Source organism: Notolepis coatsorum, assembly GCF_963971535.1.
Source record: "Notolepis coatsorum genome assembly, chromosome: 15".
Lineage (NCBI taxonomy): Eukaryota > Metazoa > Chordata > Actinopteri > Aulopiformes > Paralepididae > Notolepis > Notolepis coatsorum.
In genome coordinates, this window is record NC_140179.1 from 54389605 (window position 1) to 54411036 (window position 21432).

The 21432-nt window shown below is 43.4% G+C and overlaps 1 protein-coding gene across 1 annotated transcript; it reads right to left on the bottom strand.

Moving 5' to 3' along the window:
- Positions 1-534: 534 nt before the first annotated feature.
- LOC311241539 (uncharacterized protein) lies at positions 535-20811 on the bottom strand. The gene is made up of 7 exons (XM_084330389.1): positions 20697-20811; positions 20099-20206; positions 17383-17472; positions 8845-9122; positions 8335-8402; positions 7550-7740; positions 535-4014 (listed from the first exon to the last, which is right to left on the bottom strand). Exons 2-7 carry the CDS (start codon positions 20193-20195, stop codon positions 1649-1651), a joined length of 3090 nt encoding a protein of 1029 aa, XP_084186515.1. The 5' UTR covers positions 20196-20206; positions 20697-20811; the 3' UTR covers positions 535-1648.
- Between the last annotated feature and the right edge of the window lie 621 nt (positions 20812-21432).

A 21432-nucleotide genomic window follows, 5' to 3' on the forward strand; every position in this document is an offset into this window, starting at 1 on the left:
TGTTTGTGGCTCCCAGTGGGAAGAGAGGTGCCCCTGGAAGAAGCTGTTTGTGGCTCCCAGTGGGAAGAGAGGTGTCCCTGGAAGAAGCTATTTGTGGCTCCCAGTGGGAAGAGGTGTCCCTGGAAGAAGCGGTTTGTCTGTCCGGCTTCTGAACACAATAATATTATGCTTAGAAACGGTTATATTAGGCTACCACACTGGTAATAATAATCTAGCTTAAATCGTCTTCTAGAGATTAAAACAATGTTGTTTACAGTTTACTTTTAGTGTACTCAGCCATGTTGAAATTACTTGAGATAACGGCAACTCTGAGTTGAGAGATCAACCCAGAGTTTCCTACTTGGAATTCCCACTTCGAGGGCCGTTCCATTGTATTTTTCCTAGTTCCCCACTTCACATGAATGCAATGCAATGGCTGCTTCCGCATTTTGACGCAGGAGCGCTGCGATTGCTGGCTGCTTTGTCACGTGCCTGGTGCGCCCAGCAATCACAGCGATCCTGCGTCAAAATGCAGAAGCAGCCATTTTAGCCAAGGCTAGCTCAGTGATTTTTTTACTCATTTATAAAGATTTTAAATGTTTATTAGCAACGCCGAGCTTTCAAACCCTGCCGTGTGTGTGTGTGAAACCCTAATGCAACGGTGAGTACCTTTGAAATGTCTATGTGATATATTTTGGACCCACCGCTCGTCTTTAACCAGTGCTTGATGGTGCACATTAACATGGCTAGTAACGTGGGAATAAGTGACTGCGTATTCAAGCAAGGCTTGCATCAGTCACGAAAGGGGCTATATTGTAAGATGTATTATCTGTTGTTATATGCAAAATCAGGTATTTTTTTTATACATTGGTCATTCAATCTTAAGATTTATTTCAGTTCAATCTTCTTAAGACTTATTTCAGTTCAACCTAGATTTGTTTTATACTGAATATATAGATTAGAAACCATATAACGATAAATTCTCAAGTTACCATCCAAGTCTTTTATGGCTTTTTAAATTATGTTTTATTTTAAATGACAATACTGTGATATCATAATTATTGTTACAGCTTCCCCAAAACATAATACTGTGATGTTGATTTTAGGCCATGCCTTAGGGACTCTCACATAGCGCCCCAAGACTACATTCAAAAACCCTGTGCTTGGCGTGTCTTGTCACATCTCTGCCTCAAAAACCCTGTACTTGGTGTGTCTCTGCCTTGGCTTCCATTGAGTTTCAGGAGTTTGAGGAGTGAACCCGGAATCAGAAAGTTGACAACTCAAATTTCTGGCTGGAAGAATGTGGGCAGAGGGAAGTTATCCTACCGAGCTACAGTCTTAAAAGTGACTACTGTCAAGGAAGAATAAAGAGCACTGAATGTGATCAAAGACCAGTTTGTCTCATGACGGCCCAGTGAAATATGCAGTATATAGCCATGTGATTTGATCCTAGATCAGTATGGTTGGGCCGTGAATATGAGATGCAGTGATCCTAATACATAGATTTACTGGCAACAGGCAGCCTACCACAATATCAGACAGGCCCCCACCTAGCGACACACACCATCAGTGAATTTACAGTCCTTTCTTCTGCCAACCACATAGCTCACCCACCAGCCCAAGAACCTGAATTGGAATACTTTAGGAAAACATGGGGAGTTTGATCAAACTAGGAGTGCATTTTCTGATGGTGTCTCCTGAGGTGGTAGTTTCGCGAGAAGCTCTTTCCACATTGGGTGCACTTGAACATCCTCTGCCCCAGGTGAAGCAGCTGGTGAGCCTTCAGACTCTGTGGCCGGCTGAAGCTCTTGCAACAACCCACCTCCGGGCAGCTGTAGGGCCGCACCCCCGTGTGCTTCCTCTCGTGCCTCTTCAGGTCCCCGGATTGCCGGAAGCTCTCCCCACAGTGCGTGCAGAGGTAGGGTTTCTCCCCTGTGTGCGTCCTGATGTGCACGTTCACCTGCCCCATGTAGGAGAAGCTCTTGCTGCAGTGCGGGCAGCTGTACGGCTTCTCCCCGGTGTGGATGCGCTGGTGCTGCCGGAGACCGTAGTGGTTAGCGAAGCCTTTCCCACAGTCCGTACACAGATACAGTATCCTGACCTGCTTGAAGCACATGTGGGCTTTGAAATATTTCACGTTCACGTAAGTCTTCCCGCAATGCGGACAGTTGTAAGATTCCCCCGCCTCCTCTTCCCCGAGCTCGCACGTCAGCCGGTCCGACTCGGAGTGCGACAGGAACTCCACGGGGTGGTGTCTCTTGATGTGCTTACGCAGGTAGCTCTTCAGGGTGAAAGAGAATTGGCAGAACGGGCAACGGAAGAGCTCCGACGAACAATGGTGCTTCTCGCACCGGTTCGCCTTCTGATGCTGCTTGAGGGTGCAGACCTTGCCGAAGGTCCTGTTGCACCGCTCGCATATGTACGGCGTTGCGACGCTGTGGACCATCCTCTCGTGTCTTTTCAGGAAACCGGACGTTTTAAACGTCGAGCTACACTGAGCGCACTTGTGGCGTTTCTCAGCGCACTCGTGCGCTCGGAGATCAGCCGGGTTTCTGTAAGCTCCCTCGCAGCGACTACAGCCGTAGCGGCCTAGCTTAGCCACCGTCACGCCGCCGTCGATCTGTGTGGAAGCGCCGGGCTTCGCCTCCACTTCACCGCGATTCTCCTCGGTCTTCTTGCCAACGCTTAGTCTTCGCTTCGGAGCCATCATTTTGATTATGGCAGAGATTTTAGATCTAGCGGCGAGCCGCTGTGGTCTCCCGGTGGATTCGGCCGCTACGGCAGCCACCGAGGGCGGCGCAATAAAGTCTGGATCAGGGTCCCGATTGCCATCGGAGAGGGAGGGCAATGGGCTCCTCTCTCGGTCATCCACAGGGGCCACTTGAGAGGTTTCCTCCGGGTGATGTTGGCTCAGGTGACGCCGAAGGCTGTCATCGGACGAAAACGTTAACAAACACTTGTCGCAATACACAGTGACAAATGTCGTCGGTTCCCCGCCAGCTTTTCTTTTTCTCCCCTTCCCCTTTTGGTGAGTCTTCAAGTGCCTGGTTAGGTCACTGTACTGTCTGAACCCCTGCAGACACACCGTGCAGACATAGGGCCGTATTCTGCTGTGGACAGATCGTTTGTGTTTTGTAAGGGAGCCTTCACATGTAAAGATCTTATCGCAATGGGAGCATTTGTGAGATTGTTCGTCGGAAGACTCCCGAGGGATGTTCGGGTCTGAATCAGCCTTCTGCAGGGGGGAGTTCGGGTTTTCATCTGCTTCCTCCTGGGGGACGTTGGGGCTTGTATCGGTCTCCTCCTGGGGGATGTTGGGGCTCGCATCTGTCTCCTTCTGGGGGAAGTTGAGGTTTGCATCGGTCTCCTTCTGGGGGAAGTTGGGGCTCGCATCGGTCTCCTCCTGGGGGACGTTGGGGCTCGCATCGGTCTCCTCCTGGGGGACGTTGGGGCTCGCATCGGTCTCCTCCTGGGGGACGTTGGGGCTCGCATCGGTCTCCTCCCGGACCGATTCGGCTTCAGCGGGATCTTCAGCTCCGGTCGGTTCAGACTCCTTCGTCGTCTCGTGAAGGTGTGTTGTCCGGCTGGCCACTGTACAGGCCTCTTTCACCATTTTCTCCACCATCTTCTGCTTTTTGTGAACCAGCTGGTGCCGGAGCAAGCCGGACGCCTGGCTGAAACACCGCCGGCACTGGGTGCAGCAGTAGGGCCGCTCGTTGGAGTGGACGCTGAGCTTGTGCCTCTTGAGGTGGTGCACGTGTTTGAAAGTACGCCCGCACTCCGAGCACGTTTTGGACTCGACGGGGTCGACGGTTAACACCAAGAGGGAGGCCTGCTGGGGGTCGTCCGTGTCGGCGACGGGGGGAGGGTGTCCCGGTGCTGCCGCCGCCGCCTCGATGCCGGGCGCTGCTGTGCAGTCCTGGGTGGGCTGCGAGTGGACATGGTCGGTATGGCGCTGTAGGTAGGCCTCTGTGGTGAAGGACAGCGGACATTGGGCGCAGAGGAAGACCTGAGACACCGCGCCCGTGTTGCTCTCTGGAAGTTAAAAAGAAAGAAAAGATGGAGAAGAAAACATTTTAAAAACCAGCAGGTCCATCTTAAAACCCTTGGCCTCCGCAAGTGTTTCCGGGTCATTCGTATTTTTTTTATGTTGTCTTTTCTAATTCTTTTAATTGTCCTATACATTTTTGATAAAGTTCCCGATATGACTAAAATAGCTGGATCGGGTAATACATTTTTTTTTAATATATATATATATATTTTTTTAATAATATAATATAATAATTTATAAAATAAGAAATAACAATTCAGCACATTTGGTATGTGTTCATTTGTTACATTTTGTTTCACTAAGTTAGGAAAGTAATGTTTTAAGTCAAGCCTGATGTTGCCTTGCACAAAAGAATGATCCCAGTCTCTTCCACACAGTGAGGCATACAGTTTATTAATTGAACAATGGGTATCGGATCGGTACTCGGTATCATCGGGACTGAAAAAGTCAGATCGGTGCATCCCTAACTATAACCCACTGGACCAGACCTACAGTTACTCACTGCCAACAAGTAATAATACGATTATCTTATAGAGGGAGAAGAAGAAAGAAGCATGGTAGAAGTGAATTCTGACGGCACGAGAGGCTGTAGCTGAATACGTTTCTAGTTTTTAAAGCTCTTGGTCTAACTTTACTTCACTCACTGCCACTGTATTTTACTATGTACTACTGCTGCTAGAAAATATTTGCACTAAGCGAATTTTTGCAAATTTTACCGTTTATATTATACATATCTCGCAGTCCTGTATATTGTGTCCTATAGGTTTACTTTTGTGTTTATAGTCTATATCTTTTTTTATATTACACCGTGGGAATGGGGGAACGTAGAAAATGTACAATAAAGTTGAGTGTATCGTCCCGTCCCATCAGTATCGGTGCGTCCCTATGATCAGTATAGAGCAGCAGTTCTCAAACTACTGTGGGGTCGTGGGTAGGTGACAGTAGGGTTGCGTATTATTATTATTATTATTATTATTATTGTTACGAAGGATCAGATTAAACCGAGTATATATATTTATTTATTGATATATATTGAATAGTATTTGTATATCGTTTGATATCCCTTGTATATTCCTTGTACATATACACGGAATATCCCTTTAGCCTACTATAGCCCATAATAGTTCATTCTCCTATTGGACAAAGGACCAGGCGCCAGGGGACCAGCCCCCGGAGTCAAGTTCAAAGTTACCGACAAGACATGTCTGTACTAGCCCCGGCCCTGCCCAGGGATACGGCGACAGAAATGAGAGTGGCACTATTTGTTCACCGTGCATATAAATATGGCGTAAGTGAATACAGAGGCACTTAGTCAGAAACTTAGTAACCAACGTGAAGCCTCACCCACGATACGACGTGCGGTGAAGTATGGCCTGTTTGGCCCCAGAATAGCATTGAGACCGCGTGCGAATTAATAACTGAATTGTCAGAGTTTGGCACTGTACCGTCGAGTGCGACGTATTTCTATTAAGTTAATAATAGTCTATTGTGTATGGTGCATCGTGCGGTTAGAGTTCTAAAGTGACCAGCATCTCCAACGCTTCCTCGTGTTAGCTAGATTCTTATCCAGGCTGGGCCGACCACATGGCGCTTTCATCCGAGGAGATCTAGGCGAGGATCGAATGGACATGTACACTGGATTACCTACCCGACGTCTGCATAGCCCTGTGCGGCTGGAATATATATTTGCTTTGGTACTGTGATTTGTGGAGCGGATAATCGCCGACGCCTGTGAGTGTTGGATTTACCCCCGAGAGGAGTCAAGGTCGAGTCGGCGCTCAGAGAGCCTGAGGCCGCCTAGCTTTCTTCACTGTGGAGCTACAGCCTACAAGAGAACCAAGCTGTATTCGTCTGCGGATCAAGAGTCTATCGCACTGTCTTCTGTACTCGAAGTCTCCCTAGATATCGTTGACCAGACGTTCTACTACCGACAGCTCTCCTACCCCCCCTGCCGGCTTACAACCGGGAGGACCCCTTCCAGTATATCCCGCTATATCATTAAGTGTACCATAGATATAATTCCCTAAGAGCCAGGTTGTATACTTGCCTCCTGCGTAACCAGAGAATGGACATTCAGTGTTGATTTGCCTACGAATACTCATTTGCCTTACAAGTGCAATTAAATGTAATATAAGTATCATATGTACCTTTTGCTCCATTAAATACTTGATTAATACCTTTGACTGGAACCGATTTCATTGTGGGAAGTGTTCATCATATTCATATATTGTGTACTGTATGGCCAGTAGTTAAAGTACATAAAGCGGTAGTGGTTTAATGATACCATACTTATCAATACAGTCAGGGAATTGTACCCCTCAGTTACAATTATTATTATTATTATTTTTTTATGTTCTGGCAACATATTTTGGCTAAATATGCCTTGTTTTATAAATGTGTATTGATAACATAGTGCTGTAATTAAATCGACATCTACAATCTTTCTAATAAATATGCATGATCAAGTTCAACAACGTGTGCGTTTTATTTTGATATTCCTTAACACATTCGTGGCCAACCACGTATAAATACGTGTTTCGGATCCAACGCTTGAGGGCCAACCACATATATATATACGTGGTAAGGTTGTTTAGGCTTTCATTGCATTTTAATATCCTACTCAATGTCACAGAGCGGCACTGCAGATTTACCCTACTATTGGAATTTGTAAAAGTGCATTACCGGCCAGATCCTCGTAGGGGCGCTGTCTCGATAATGCAGTGTTCCCTGTGGCAGAACGGATGAAGATTTTTTCATCATGCAGTGAATTTTCCTGTTAGCCTGAAGCTATGCCTGTAGCATGTAGCATGGAATACTTTTTGGGACGCTGAATTCAGTATGCAGTAAAGGAATATTGGATCAGCCAATGGACATATCGATCTACCAGATGGCGATCGATAACTGAGAAATCCTTTTTGGGATCCAACCGGCCCACGGTAAGAGCTTTTTCACGTAAATTACATGCTGATCAGGCCTTGTTATCATACCCAACCAGCCGAATGAGGCAAATGAGGCTACTGAGGCTAATGCCATTATTGGTAATCAATAATCAGAAACGACGTCCCCCTGCATTTAGATTTTTAGCTCTAGCTTGTGTATAGCCGAAACGCCATTCGATTTAACGTTATTAGCTTAGCGCCATATATCTCGCCTTCCAGGAAATATACCAGACAAATCCCATATAACGCTTATATTCACGAGGCTATAAAATGGGACCGTATTGATGAAACTTTTTTTTATTTAAGGCATATTGAAGGGACGGTTTATAGTGTCAATTGACAATGACAATGGACAGATAGCAATAATATAAAGTATAGATTTAGCTCTACAAACAGCCTCACGCACAATGAAAGGTTGTTATGATAAGCTGGCCTTATAGAGTGAGATTAGACGGATCCCAGTGGCCGCAAATGTGTTAATTATAAAGTGTGGGGTCACCAAAAAAATATCCTAAATAAAATGGGGTCGTGGTATAAAAAAGTTTGAGAACCCCTGGTATAGAGAAAGAGGAAAGGCTACCTGTCTGAGTGCACTTGAGGAACCAGATCTGGGCCCAGGTGTGGCTGAACCGGGAGAGCAGCTGGCCGCTGGGCCACACCATCAGCTCGTCTCCCGGCTGGATGGAGCGGCAGCAGTGGAACAGGATGCTGTCCTTGTACTGGACGGCCAGCAGGTTGCTCTCCTCCTCGCTGCGAGCGCAGTTCACATACCTGCGTCGGGGAGAAAAAAGGATTAGGGGGCGGGAGGGAGAGAGAAGTATAGAGATTGAATTGTAGAGGGGAGAGAATTGTAGAGGTGAGTGAATTGTAGAGGGGAGAGAATTGTAGAGGAAGGGGGGAGAATTGTAGAGAGGGGGAGATCATTGTAGAGCAGAGTGAATTGTAGAGGAGAGTGAATTGTAGAGAGGGGGAGATCATTGTAGAGCAGAGTGAATTGTAGAGGAGGGGAGATAATTGTAGGAGAGTGAATTGTAGAGAGAGAATTTTAGAGGAGAGATCGAGTGAATTGTAGAAGAGAGAAATGTAGAGGAGAGTGAATTGTAGAGGTGAGAGAATTATAGAGTAGAGAGTGAATTGTAGAGGAGAGTGGATTGTAGAGAGGAGAGTGAATTGTAGAGAGGAGAGTGAATTGTAGAAGAGAGAATTGTAGAGGCGAGAAAAAGTAGAGTGAATTGTAGAGATAATTGTAGAGAGAGATAATTGTAGAGAGAGATGCTGAGAAAGGACCGATCAACATCATCATTGGTAAGTAAGAAATAGGGCTAGGTCTACAAGAATCTGAACTGATCATGAACATGAACTGACCTCATCCAGTTAGAGTGAGAATCTCTGGCAGCGTCAATGTACTCGTATTCATCTTTTCCTTTGGAAATCTAAATAAATAAATTAGATTCAAATGTATTGTCATTATACAGCACAAGTACAGTACAACGAAAATAGGTTTGGCATCCAAACAGAGTGCAATAGTAATATTCAATGTACAGGTGATTAAACTGGGTATAAAATAAATAAATGAGTACTACAGATGCATGTACAGAGTTGTAGTATTAATATGTACAGTGATACAGGTATAAAGACACTATGGTAGTAAGTCACACTGGCCAACAGCGTAACTAATAGGAGTAGTATATTTAAATAATAATATCTTATATAAATAACATCTTCCGGTCAGAAAAACGAGCAAGTGAGTGCCTCGAACAAACACACACACACGAGTAGAAAACCTTTCATTCGACTACAAGATGCTCCAGCGCCCTGGGTTGAGTGTTGTTAAATAAAACATGTTTAGGAGGTTAAATATAATCCCCCGCTCACCTCCCAAGAGAAGTCACTCTGCAGTGCGACCTCCGCGGTGGCCGGCTCCCCCTCGTACGGTCCAAAGTGCATCCCGGGAAACACCGTTGGCCCTTGGTTTATGACCCCTAGTCCCGCGCTGGGGATGCTGGACCGGCCGATCATCAGGCCGTGAGGCAGCGTGAGCAGAGCCCTCTGAGGGGACCCCATGGCGGTGGGAGAGTCCAGGATGAAGGACGGCCCGTCGACGCCGTGGTACTCCACCTGACCCTGGAACAGAGCCCGGCACTCCACACAATCTGTACCATTACGAGGAGCCGGAAGACAATGGAGTACAATGATTAATACAGGGTTCCCACAGACAGTGCAAAATTAAATTCAAGGACTTTCAAGTACTTTTCCAAGCACCATTTTTCATTTCAAAAGGGCATTTAAAAGGATACAATTCACTTTTAAATGCAGTTTTTCTTATTGAAAGAAAATCGGATCCAATATTTAGGGCTTAAAATCAATTTGCGACAATTAGTTACTTTAGATACAAAAAAATTATTTCTCGATTCAGAAATGTATCACGGATGAACAAAGCTTGGTTTATTTGAATTTCAAGGACTTATTAAGCACCTTGTTAGAAAATGGGCTGTTTAACCCTTTGATTGCCAAAAACGTAGATCTACGGTTCTGTCGCCCGATCGTTGAGTGCTGGAAACGTAGATCTACGTTTCTGTCACAGTTAGGGCTGTCTTAAATACTTCGAAGCTTCGTTCGATGGCACAAGCTTCGAACATTTTTAAAAAAAATCGAAGTTTAAAAAAAAATGGCATGGGGCCATTGGGTGGGGCCGGGGGACAAATACACTGGAGGAAAGTAACCCAGCTCAGCACTGCCCAAATTATATCATCACTATTGCCTGTTTGAAGGATATCATCCTCAAACACATATACACCTACATGCCTTGTAGAATTCCACACATAAGAAAGAAAGATACTGGGATGAATAAACAAAATAGGAAATAAAATGTAGAAATGCATGCAATACATAAATAAATATGAATCTCCATATATGAAATAGAACATTTAGATAAGGTGCTACTGAGATGTTTTGGTGAGTTCTTTGTTTTTTTGTGGAAGTAGCCCTTCTTAAAAATGCATGAACATTCACTGATAATTGGTCTCTAGTGGAGTCTACAAGGTCTACATTGCCGGACCATGTAGAATCCGGACCTTGTAGACTGACATAATTCTGTGCATAGTTTAGTCTACACAGGCCATATTTCAAATAATCAAAATCTTACTTCATTCATCTTAAACATTCTTGATTTGGGGGATTGGTAGTTCCCATGAAATCTGAAGTTGTTCAAGCGACAACAGCGATCCACCTTGAATTAAATCACACAGCCGAGTGAAACCTTGTTGGCTGCGTCAGTCACGAAAGGAGCTACTTAATTAATTAATCCAATCCACTTTATTTATAGAGCACATTTAAAAACAACAAAGTTTACCAAAGTGCTGTCCAAGTCCCACAACATAAGATAAAAAAAATATATATATATATATTTTTTTTTTATCGAAGCTTCGAATTAAAATCGAAGCTCGGCTCCGAAGCTTCGATTGCCAAAAAAAGCTTCGAAGGTCAGCCCTAGTCACAGTATTTATTTTATTCTCTATTGCCATTCATAATTCAGCTGGGCACCTTGTGCATACTGTTCTGAGTGTGTCTGAGCTGGCAGACGGTCTTATACCGCCCTCTAACGCCTTCCTGCATTATTGCACCCCGTTAGAAACGGGTTAGTTTATTTTCTCTACCGAGCTGCGGCGTGGGGGCGAGTCCTAAACACTCCGGCAAAACACACTTGTAGGGATGGTTTGGACTACTGACCCCGCCCGCCCGTTGAAGTGCAATGCCCAACAACGTCGGAGACAGGATCGCTGTGGATAACTGGAATGGCGATGAGATTATTTTATTCTTTTTTTTGCATTACTTCAGAGACCAGGTAAGGACACCATATATGAAAGCTTGCGTTGATCTGATATTTATTTCTACAGCTATTGAAGCTATCTATGTTTTATGTGTATGGCTGCGCGCCGGTTTAAACCACATTGCATGCTTGCACGACGAAGGATAATAATGTTGATCTAGCGTTGATTTCAGGAAGATCCAATAATCAGGCGAAAAATGACAACGTGTTTATTGAATTACACAAAAACGCTGTTTTCGTGTCTTTTCTCTGAAATTGCTCAGAAGCGTCCGGACTATTTTCATATTCAAAACGGTATAAAACGGAAATGTACAGATGAAAAAAGAATCTATTTTTTGCACGTTGACCAGAAGCAGCTCACTGAGACCCTACGGCGTTATTAGACCCATAGCTATACTATAAAATATAGGTTTAGCTCTACAAACTACAACTACGTTTACATGGGTTTAATGGGAAGGGGTCACTTCCCTGAAGGGGCGTGGCACTCAATGTGTTAAGGAATTCCAGTAAAAAAATTGTTAAAAAAAATCTAGCATTTTAAGCACTTCAATGACCTTGAGCGAACCCTGTTAATAGGGCTGGGTCGCGATTCCTTTTCAATTCTATATACCGTAATTCCTCTAATAGTAACCGGTATTCAATTAAAAACCGGGTCTCTATTAATGACCGGGTGCGCTGTTGAGCTAAGCAATTATAAGCCGGCCTCCTAATACAAGCCGGGTTTCATGTATATTAGAGGAATTACGGTATTTCCCTCAACGGATTTACCATAGGCAATATATTTTGTTATTGTTGTTATATGCTGGCCTGGCTGTGCAGTAAATACCATATAATGGTATGGTGTTAATGTTTACCAAGAGAGTAAGCCTACCTCAGAATTGTATAAAATGAAGTTATTATTATTATTATTATACCAGTATTGTTATTGCACTATTTTACTTTTTTTTAACTTTTTTTTACCACCTGTAATTGCACTGTTTACTACCGTATTTCATAGAGTACTTGGTTTCAATAAATGAACCCAGTACATTTTACTGGGTTCAAACTGACACAAAATGTTGATTTATTCATTATGATCGGTTTGAAAATTAGAAATATAGGCCTCTCTCTTATACATGCCTCCTCCTAATACAAGCCTGGTATCCGCTACAGTTGAAACAAATACACGCCGGGGTTACTATTAGAGGAATTACGGTACCTGTTCGCCGTATATGTCAGACTCTAGTGTGCGCGCATCAAGGAGGCAAAAGGAACGTAATCCTGGTCAGAACAACGGGGCAGACTACAATATATGTATTTGCCTTTTTGTTAGCCATGCTAGTGATCTAGAGTCAGACAATCAAATCAATCCATGCCAAAGCTAAGATATGTAAAAGGTGAAAGACTCACACTCACAGCCATGCTGATTTGGCTAAATTACATCCAGCCGTTTTCATTTGAAACAACTTTTAGTCAGGGGAGTGTCATGGTTTCTCCATAGACCAATAGTTTCTCCATTTTTTAGCACAGCGCAGGGGCAACTTAGTCACGTGACTCAGTTGGTATTACCGATTGGCTTGAACACAGTATGTTTGTAAACAGTGAATATGTCTATTAGGCTCGACTGGTTTCAGGGGGTCAGCAGCACCTACCATTGTTTTCAAAGACATAATTGGGTTAACTTAGTTTCAGCAGTAGCTCAAGGCAAACTAGTCACTTGCAGGACAGGAGGAGTTTAGGTCCAGCTCCTTCAGTCAATGCTGACTGAGCCACTCAGTTTTGGAACATCCTACCCAGTGCCGTCTGGGAGAAATGCGAGGCCCTGTGCAAGATTTAAACGCGAGCCCCCCCACCCCCCTAAAAAGGTAAAAGAATATATATACATATATATAATATATATATATTTTTTTGCATACAGTCAACGTATTCTTAAATAATAGCGCTGCCCGAGGCTGGGCATACAGTCAACATATTCTTAAATAATAGCGCTGCCCGAGGCTGGGCATATGATACAGTCAACGTATTCTTAAATAATAGTGCTGCCCGAGGCTTAGTGGCAATGCACCTGTACAGTCGTACACCTGGCAGTAACAGGGAAAATGCATAAAACACCCCTGGAACCTGATAAACAAGCTTAAAGCCAGGTAAATTTTTCAAGCACGACATGCAGATTTGCAGTTTTGCATCGAACTCTATAAGCTTAGTACACACGTCACAAACTACACGAGCACAGTGTGAGCAGACCCTTGCATGATGCAACACACCGAGTGAGAGAGAGAGGGCAAGAGAGAGAGAGAGCTAGAGAGAGAGAGCAAGAGAGAGAGAGAGAGAGCGAGAGAGAGCAAGAGAGAGACAGAGAGACAGAGAGAGAGAGAAAGAGAGACAGAGTGAGAGAGAGATCCACGGCGGGAACAGAATAGATTGCATTAAAAACTCACCAAAGGTCCAAGAGGAAGGAGACAACCGTGGAGATGATAAAGTTCACCAGTCCATATTGTCCCCCCCGTTGGGATGAACTTGGGAGTCTGTTCCTAGTTTATCTGCCACACGTTAGCACTCGATAACTTAGCTGACGCTAGTTAGCTGTCCCTGCCTTTATCCCCCCCGTTGGGATGAACTTGGGAGTCTGTTCCTAGTTTATCTGCCACACGTTATCACTCGATAACTTAGCTAACGCTAGTTAGCTGTCCCTGCCTTTAGCTAAGCCGACATGGCTAGCCTGACTGAACTTTCTAACACGCAACAACTTTCATCTTCAGTCCATCTGCCGAACATCCTCTTCATCTTGGCATAACCTAATCACTATACTTGGTATTGCTAAGCTTACGGCATGCAGCGTTATTTCTTCTGCTCCGATGCTGCACAGCGCTCCCGTGGATAGCGCCGAATAGTCAGACCCTGTAAGTTATGTAACCCCTCCCCTCGTTGAAACCAATAGTATATATGCAGAGCCGCAGAGCTCCAATAGTGTATCTGCAGAGCCGCAGAGCTCCAATAGTATATCTGCAGAGCCCGGAACAAGTCAGACACATTCTACAAACGTGTCTAATGTGAAATATATAAGCACGTAAGCAAAACTAGATTTTAGGTCTGTGATGGAAAGTGATTGTTAACATTCTATTTTTTTATAAAAAATTAAAATAAAAAATAAATAACGTTTTTATTTTTTTCGCGAGTCACCCCTCCCCGCAAGGCCCTGTGCGACCGCACTGCTCGTACACCCCTTAAGGCGGCCCTGATCCTACCAACTGAAATAAGATACTGTGCTACCTACCACACATTTACAAAAAAAACTCAAGACCTGGATGCTTGTATTGATTCCTTTCGGCAAGCAACCTTCCCTTCCGCGTTGCTCTGATTGGCCGAGCGCGCGCAGCATGCGCATGAGCCGCGATAAGCCCCTCAGGCAAGCAGGAATACTAAGCTCCAGTTAACCTAATTTATACAAATGGAAGTATTGATTTCGCCGTAACGAATCATTAAAAAAATATACCGTTAACTGGAATATGTTGTTTCTTTACACATAAGTTTCAGCGTTTATTTTTACCGTGTTCGATACAAACTGCTCTGATGATCATATCACCCACACTACATGAATCATCTAACGTTGGCCACGGAATTATAAACGACCCCCCCCCCTCATCCGGTCAACATCAGATGATAAGTAGTAACTTCTAGAAGCACGTCCATTTGAAATTTTTTATCTGGCGCCGATCGCTATCAAACTGTATTTGATCATCAATATAATGCATTTAGGGCTATAAATTACGTTCTGCAGAATGCTGCAGAAAACGATGAAAAACATATTTATACTTTAGACCGTATTTTAGTATGAATATGTGAATGAAAAAGTAGAACGTTGCTACATCCTAAACGATAGATAATTGACGTTGAATGGGCCATAGTAATGTCAATTTAGCAATACAATTTAAAAAGTTATAGCCCTGCAAAGAAGGGGAACTTCTCCATAGACAAATAGAGCTGGCAGAGGATGGTATAAGGATGTACATAAGCGTGGCAGAGAAAGGGTTAATAGAGGCGGGTGGGGAAGGGGTTAGCAAATTATTATTATTATTTATTTGTATAAATCTGCTTATTCACACCTTTTCCAATTTAAAAACTTTACAAAAAATGTATAGAAAATTAAACATGAACACCAACAACACTCCCACCCCCTCCCAAATAGCACTACAATACGAACAAACAAAGCAAAAACAAATAAGAAAATAAACAAATTGAATAAAGAAATTTAATTAATGAAAATTTAAATTAAAAAAGGAAGAGGGGGGGGGGGGGCTGTATCTCAAGTCCACATCACTCCTCTGCAAGTATCAGGGTCTGTACATTGGCTGATAAAGGGTCTCCAAGTTCTCAAATTTGGCTAAGGTCGCTTTCACACAGGGGCTGTTTGGTCCGGACTTTCGGACCAGAATTCGATAGTCCGGTTTTTCGGGTCTGTGTGAATGCGCGTCGAACTCGGTTCGCGGACCAAAACAGTCGAACTCTGGTCCGCCTGAAAACGTCTGTCTCGGTTCGGCTTCATCGAACCAAACGCAAACCAAATATAGGAAGTGATTATTATTACCACTGCTCGCAGCACTCACTGCAAAACAAGCACACTGCATCTAATCTCTCTATCTATCTATCTATATATCTGTGCATCTTGGGAAGAAGGAAGAAAAAACACGGCTTATTATTATTACCGAGCGCGGCTTATTATATTATTAATAAAACAGCTACTTGTGGGCACTCATAAAAACACTGTGGTCTACAAGTTGTTTAGCGAGAGGATGGTGGTAATGTGCTTCAATAGAACAATGGATCAATGCCATGTCAAAACTCGGCTCCGCTGATCTGGAGGGCTCCGCAGTCTACACACAGACACACACACACACACGCGCGCGCGCGCACACACACACGGGATCGCAGCCACACACACATTTCCACTGTCCAATAGACAAGCGCCCTTTTTGACCGCGTGACATTGTTCAGAAGGTCTCGGTCCGCCTGACAGATATCTGTGTGAATGCAGGCGAACCAAATGAAGAATGCAACAATGTTGCAACTTCACCCCCAGAACCGCACCGAGTCCACCAAAACTATATGTGAAAGCGACCTAAAGATCCATTCAATGAGAACCTTACTTTTTCCAGTTTTAGAGCCTGTAGGAGGACCCCCTTAATCCAATTGCTGTGTGTAGGTGCCTAGGTGGGGAGACATGCTTCCACTTCAGCAATATTAAACATGTCAAAGATTAAAAATGTATTCAAATTCCAATTTTTTCCCTTCCATTTTCAGTCTTGGCAGTGATATGGCTTAAATGTTCTCATGATCTTAGAGCTACAGATAGCCAAGAACAGCCAAGCAGAAAGACACATAATATGCAAGCTTTGTAACACAAAGGGTTAATAGTAATCTAGTATCGAATTGCCTAGATAATCATGATGAATCAACAATGGATTTTTAATTTTAAGAAATGTGCTATAGATACAGTAACATTCTGCCAATAAATGTTGCACCAGCATGTAATTTATCTAATCAGGTGCATTCCATGTGGGGAAATGGGAAGTAGGGAGGGGATAGACATGCATGCAACATGCAAACAATGTTAATTTTGTATATTTCTTTTTTAATGATACAATTATAAATTCATTAATCAATCATATTTTTGGGGGGAAAAGCAATACTATGAGTATCTCAAACCCCACCCTCTTTTCTTGACTGTCCCATCACAACCGTAGCTTCCCTCAGACCAACAGAAGCAGCAGTGGTTTGAGATAGGTCAATTAAGCATAATGTCTTGATTTTTCTGTATCAAACAACTAGACTAGGGCTGTACCAATGCCAGGCTAAAACAGGGAACTAATGAACCCAATACTGAACTCTGATATCAAGAGCCACGTGGAACATATCAGAACAATCATTTGGGACTTGAAACTATTGTTCTAAAGACTCCCAAGTCAGACAAGAAGATAGATACCAGTTACTTCTCTGGGCGCATTCACACCGGCAGGTAGGGGTGGGCGATATGACGATATTAAATAAATATCGGGTACAGTTCATTAACAATACACCTTTTAAACGTATCGTGGACATCGTGATGTTTTGCATAAACCCTCACGCCAGTTTCTAAGCCGCCGCAGCTGAGATGAGACTTACTTTGACGCAGCTCTCTCGTCTCTCCCTCTCAGACACACACAGACACGCCCAACTTACGTCACGTACACGCACACACACACACACACACACACAGGCGGTGCCACAGGTTTGTAATTATTTAGATTATTTTTTTAAAGCATCTTCATGGTTTAATGCAGACATATGTTGCAGGGACTATTATAATCAGCATGTTGGCGTGACAGTATGCATCAAAGGGTTAAATCAATCATTTTTAAGTGCTTTAGACTAGGAAATTACTAAATATTGTGATATACTGTATATCGTGTATCGTGACATAGCCAAAAAAATTGTAATATCATTTAGAGGCCATATCGCCCAGCCCTACCGGCAGGGCTCCGGTTCAAGCTCCGGCTCTGTTCTGGAGCCTCTGAACCTTGGTGCTTTCTGGCGAAACCAGAGAACAAATGGGACGAGCTGTTGCTTACAGAAGCCGTCGTCTTCAGGGTCTTCTCCTTGCACCATGGTATCCAGCAACTTATGGATGGGAGTGTCTGCATGTTCCGTTACTGTAAGCACTGACAAAACAGACACACAGTCAGAGACTGAGGACAGACAGCGATTGATGCCAATAACGTTTTCCCCGATTCATTCAAAAGAAACACCCCAACATTATGGGAAACTTTCTTACCGTCTTCTCCAGATTCAGAAGATAGCTACCAGACCCTGTGCGTTCAGTAGAAAGCTATCCCATCTGCACGCTAGGCTAGCTCAGGACAATGAATGGAATCAGTACAGTACAGGTAGCTTAGCTTAAACTCAGAGAGGAAACTGGTATCCATCTTCTTATCCCACTCTGGAGAAGATGAATTCCAATAATGTTGGTGTGTAGTGTTCCTTTAAGCTGTGGGAAGTTCCACAAAAACTTTTAAAGAACATTTTAACTATATCTGCCTTATTGTTAAAGGTTAAGTGGTATTTTTTGTTTGTTAAAATAAGTGGTCTACATGTTAAAAATAATAGCTCTATACTCCCGACAGCCATCACTGATATAGTGTGTTTGGTCAGTAACATGGGTCTCCCAGTCCCTCCGCTCTGCAGTAAACAGGAAATACTGTACTGGTATCCCATTCAAATCAGGAGAGAACTCCACACTGCAAAAATAAGAAATAAAAACTATTTTTAAGCCAATGTGTCTTTGAAACAAGTAAAATGATCTACCAGTGAGTGCAGTAAGCAAATGTGGCTTGGCAAGATTTCTAGAAATAAGTAAACAATATTTAGGGTTCTCTCTCTCGATTGGATAAAGTGGGAAGAGATACCAGAAAATGTATTTTGTGTTTACTGCAAAGCAGAGGGACTGAGAGAGACCCATGTTAGTGTTACTGACCAAACACGTTTTATTTAACACGTATTTTAACAAGAAAATACCACTTACCATAACTTTAACTCAAAACAAACAAATGCAGTGGTAATTATGGCAGTTGACCTACTTAAAATGGATAGTTCCGAATTTTGGACCCCCTTTCTCAGCACAATCCATGCTGTTCTTCATACTGGACTAGGGCTGACCTCGATTAGTCGACTAATCGATCGAAAGGAGCCGTAGTCGACTGTCAACCTCTTAGTCGAATGCAAAAAAAAAAATATATATATATATATATATAATAATTATTATTATTATTATAAAAAAAAATTTGGGATCATTCTTTCCAAAAGCAAAGAGGCCTAGAAGCGTGGCTAACGCTAATGGCGCGCATACCAGCGAGGCTAACTGCCTAAGAAAACGGGCACAGAAAGAGGATTTCACCCGTCTAATGAACACACTAGAGTAGACAAATATCAAGATGTATCCATCAGTGGACCAATTGCAGGCTTTCGCAGAGGACAAGAAGCCTTCAGTCGACTCCTTCAGACATTAAGCACCCCCCACAGCCCAAATGGAATGATACAAAAAAGTTGGCCAATAAAAGTCAACTATACAAATTAGGGATGCTCGATATTGGCTTTTTTACCGATACCGATATTCCGATATTGTCCAACTCTTAATTTCCGATACCGATATCAACCGATATCAACCGATACCGATATTATGCAGGGTTTCCCACCCCAAAAAACGGAATAATTTCAGGTAACTAATAATTTCACTGGATATATATATAACAAATATTGTTATTGTTTTTTTTTTTTTTTAAACCGATACCGATATTTTCCGATATCACATTTTACTGCCGATATCGGCCGATAATATCGGTCGGCCGATAATATCGGACATCCCTAATACAAATCCTTAGTCGGGACAGGCCTATACTGGACACACATAGCTCCAGCTAGTCAGCCACAAAACGGATGTATAGTGATGGGGCAACACTCCAGTCTGCACATTCAAGCACGATTAAGTGCTTTTTACAGCAGAGCCCATCATCTTAAAATATATATATTTTGCGGCTAACTAAGGAGGAGCTCTGGGTATCCGGTATGAAGCACAGCATGGATTGTGCAGAGAAAGGAGGACTGTCTGTATCCTTCAACATCATCATTGATGAGGAGGAAAATATATAATACAATAACATCTAGGGGGGGCTAACAGTATTCTCAAACTAAAAGACTCTTAAAATGTCCAGCAGCGGGTTTCTGGGTTTCTCAGATTAGGGAAACGGGGACTCGAGATGTTGCTGTTTTGAGTCAGTGGGACTCAGTTCACAGTTTCACCCCCTCGTGGTATTCTATGTCACGTTCTGTGTTGACTCACCCGCTGTGACTGGTGGTCAGCTCTCGTCATATAGAATCAAATCCCTTTACTTTTAATCAAATACATCCACTTTTCCACGAGATTCACAAGGACCACATTCTGTGAACGGGACGGGATGGTAAACACAATGAAACCAATCACATGAAAAGTTACATGTTGATGAGCCAGGTGCGTTTACAATAAGTCTGTGTGTGAATCTCGTGGAAAAGTTGAGATATTTTAATAAATATACGTTTTCTGACAGAACTTTCAAAGGGATTTGATTAGGACAAGAGCTGACCGCCAGTATCAGCAATGAATTAGTGGGTGAGTCAACACAGAGCGACATATTAGACCCCCCTCCCCTCACACACACAAATTGCATTGGAGCTTTATGTGGCTGTATGGAATACATGCAATGTATGGAATATCAGCCATTCTAGGGCTTTATTAGCATCTAGGCTTCCATATACCTGCAGAGGGGTCGTCGGTATCAGGTGGGCATTCCTCCGATGCAACAACTTCCTCTGTGGTTTCAACCCACTCCACGACATGTCCTCTCCCCGACATGTGTACAAACGCTGTGAATAACACTAGTGTCAATGCAAACATATCATGTTATAGCAGCTAACGCTATGGTTGCATTCAGCTGCATTGATTGATTGAAAACTTTATTAACAGATTGCAGAACGGGTACAATACAGTACGGCTCAATACACACAATTGTTAAGGGGATGCAGACCAGAGAAAGACTTTCGTCTTGTTTACATCAGGGTCCCCCATTTTCAATTCATCATATAGACGAAATAAAGGCACATTTGGAGCTAGCTAGCGTTATGTCAACCAAACTCAGTAACGTTAGTCAAATGTATCAAGATATATTGGCCCCCAGACGAAAAGCCGGGAGGACAGAGAACGTTATCACGATGAGAATAATTAACATACTGTTACTGTGCTGGCTGGCCTGCCTAGCATATGATCTAAGCTAACGGCTATCACTAATACCCAACGTTAGCTGAGCCAGACCGTTTAACAACGTTTTTATCTTCACAAAACGTTTACGTTACCGACCTGAATGCACATCAATTCGCAAACTGTCGACTCGAGTTTGTGACCTAACAACAAAGTGAATGTAATGTTAACATTAGATGAGTTAGTTCATCTGCGCGGAAGCAACGTTAGCAACACGTCACGACCCGGAAGCAAAACACGTGTGGCGAAATAAAGGTCCCGCATTCCGTTATTTTCTAAATAAAAGCAGCACGCACGCCGGATGGCTTCCACATTCTTGTTGTCAAACCAGCAAACATAACAACTGGTAGCGTAATCATTTCCACGCGTTTCTATCAATAATGTACGCGTTCACTTTAACGATCAGACAATAATATTCCCCCATAGATTTATTTTTGTTATCACAGTTTACCGTCTTCAGCTGGAGGCTACTCTCATAATGTGTATACCTGTCGCACAGCATCATGGGCGCCGCTGGTGTAGTGGTATCATGCAAGATTCCCATTCTTGCGACCCGGGTTCGATTCCCGGGCGGCGCACGCTTTTATTTATTTGGAATCCCCCCCCCCCAAATTCCTATTTATTGATTGCTTGATTGAAAATGTTATTAACAGATTGCAGAATGGGTACAATACAGTACAGCGGGGGGTACCTGTACATTGGAGGGTGTTAGGACATTTACTGTACATTGGAGGGGGTTGGGTTTGGACATTTACAGGGGCCAGTTTAGAATTGCAGTCTCCTGTACCTGTGCTCTTTGAGTGAATGAATGAATGAAAACTTTATTTAACAGATT

What these genes read in the sequence shown, in the direction of transcription:
- LOC311241539 (XM_084330389.1), bottom strand. Translation starts at nt 20,195, where the DNA reads ATGTCGGGGAGAGGACATGTCGTGGAGTGGGTTGAAACCACAGAGGAA. An exon ending in AGAGTGACTTCTCTTGGGAG is followed by an intron (nt 8,403 to 8,844) that starts GTGAGCGGGGGA and finishes TTATTTATTTAG; the next exon opens with ATTTCCAAAGGAAAAGATGA. An exon ending in CCTCAAGTGCACTCAGACAG is followed by an intron (nt 4,015 to 7,549) that starts GTAGCCTTTCCT and finishes TTTAACTTCCAG; the next exon opens with AGAGCAACACGGGCGCGGTG.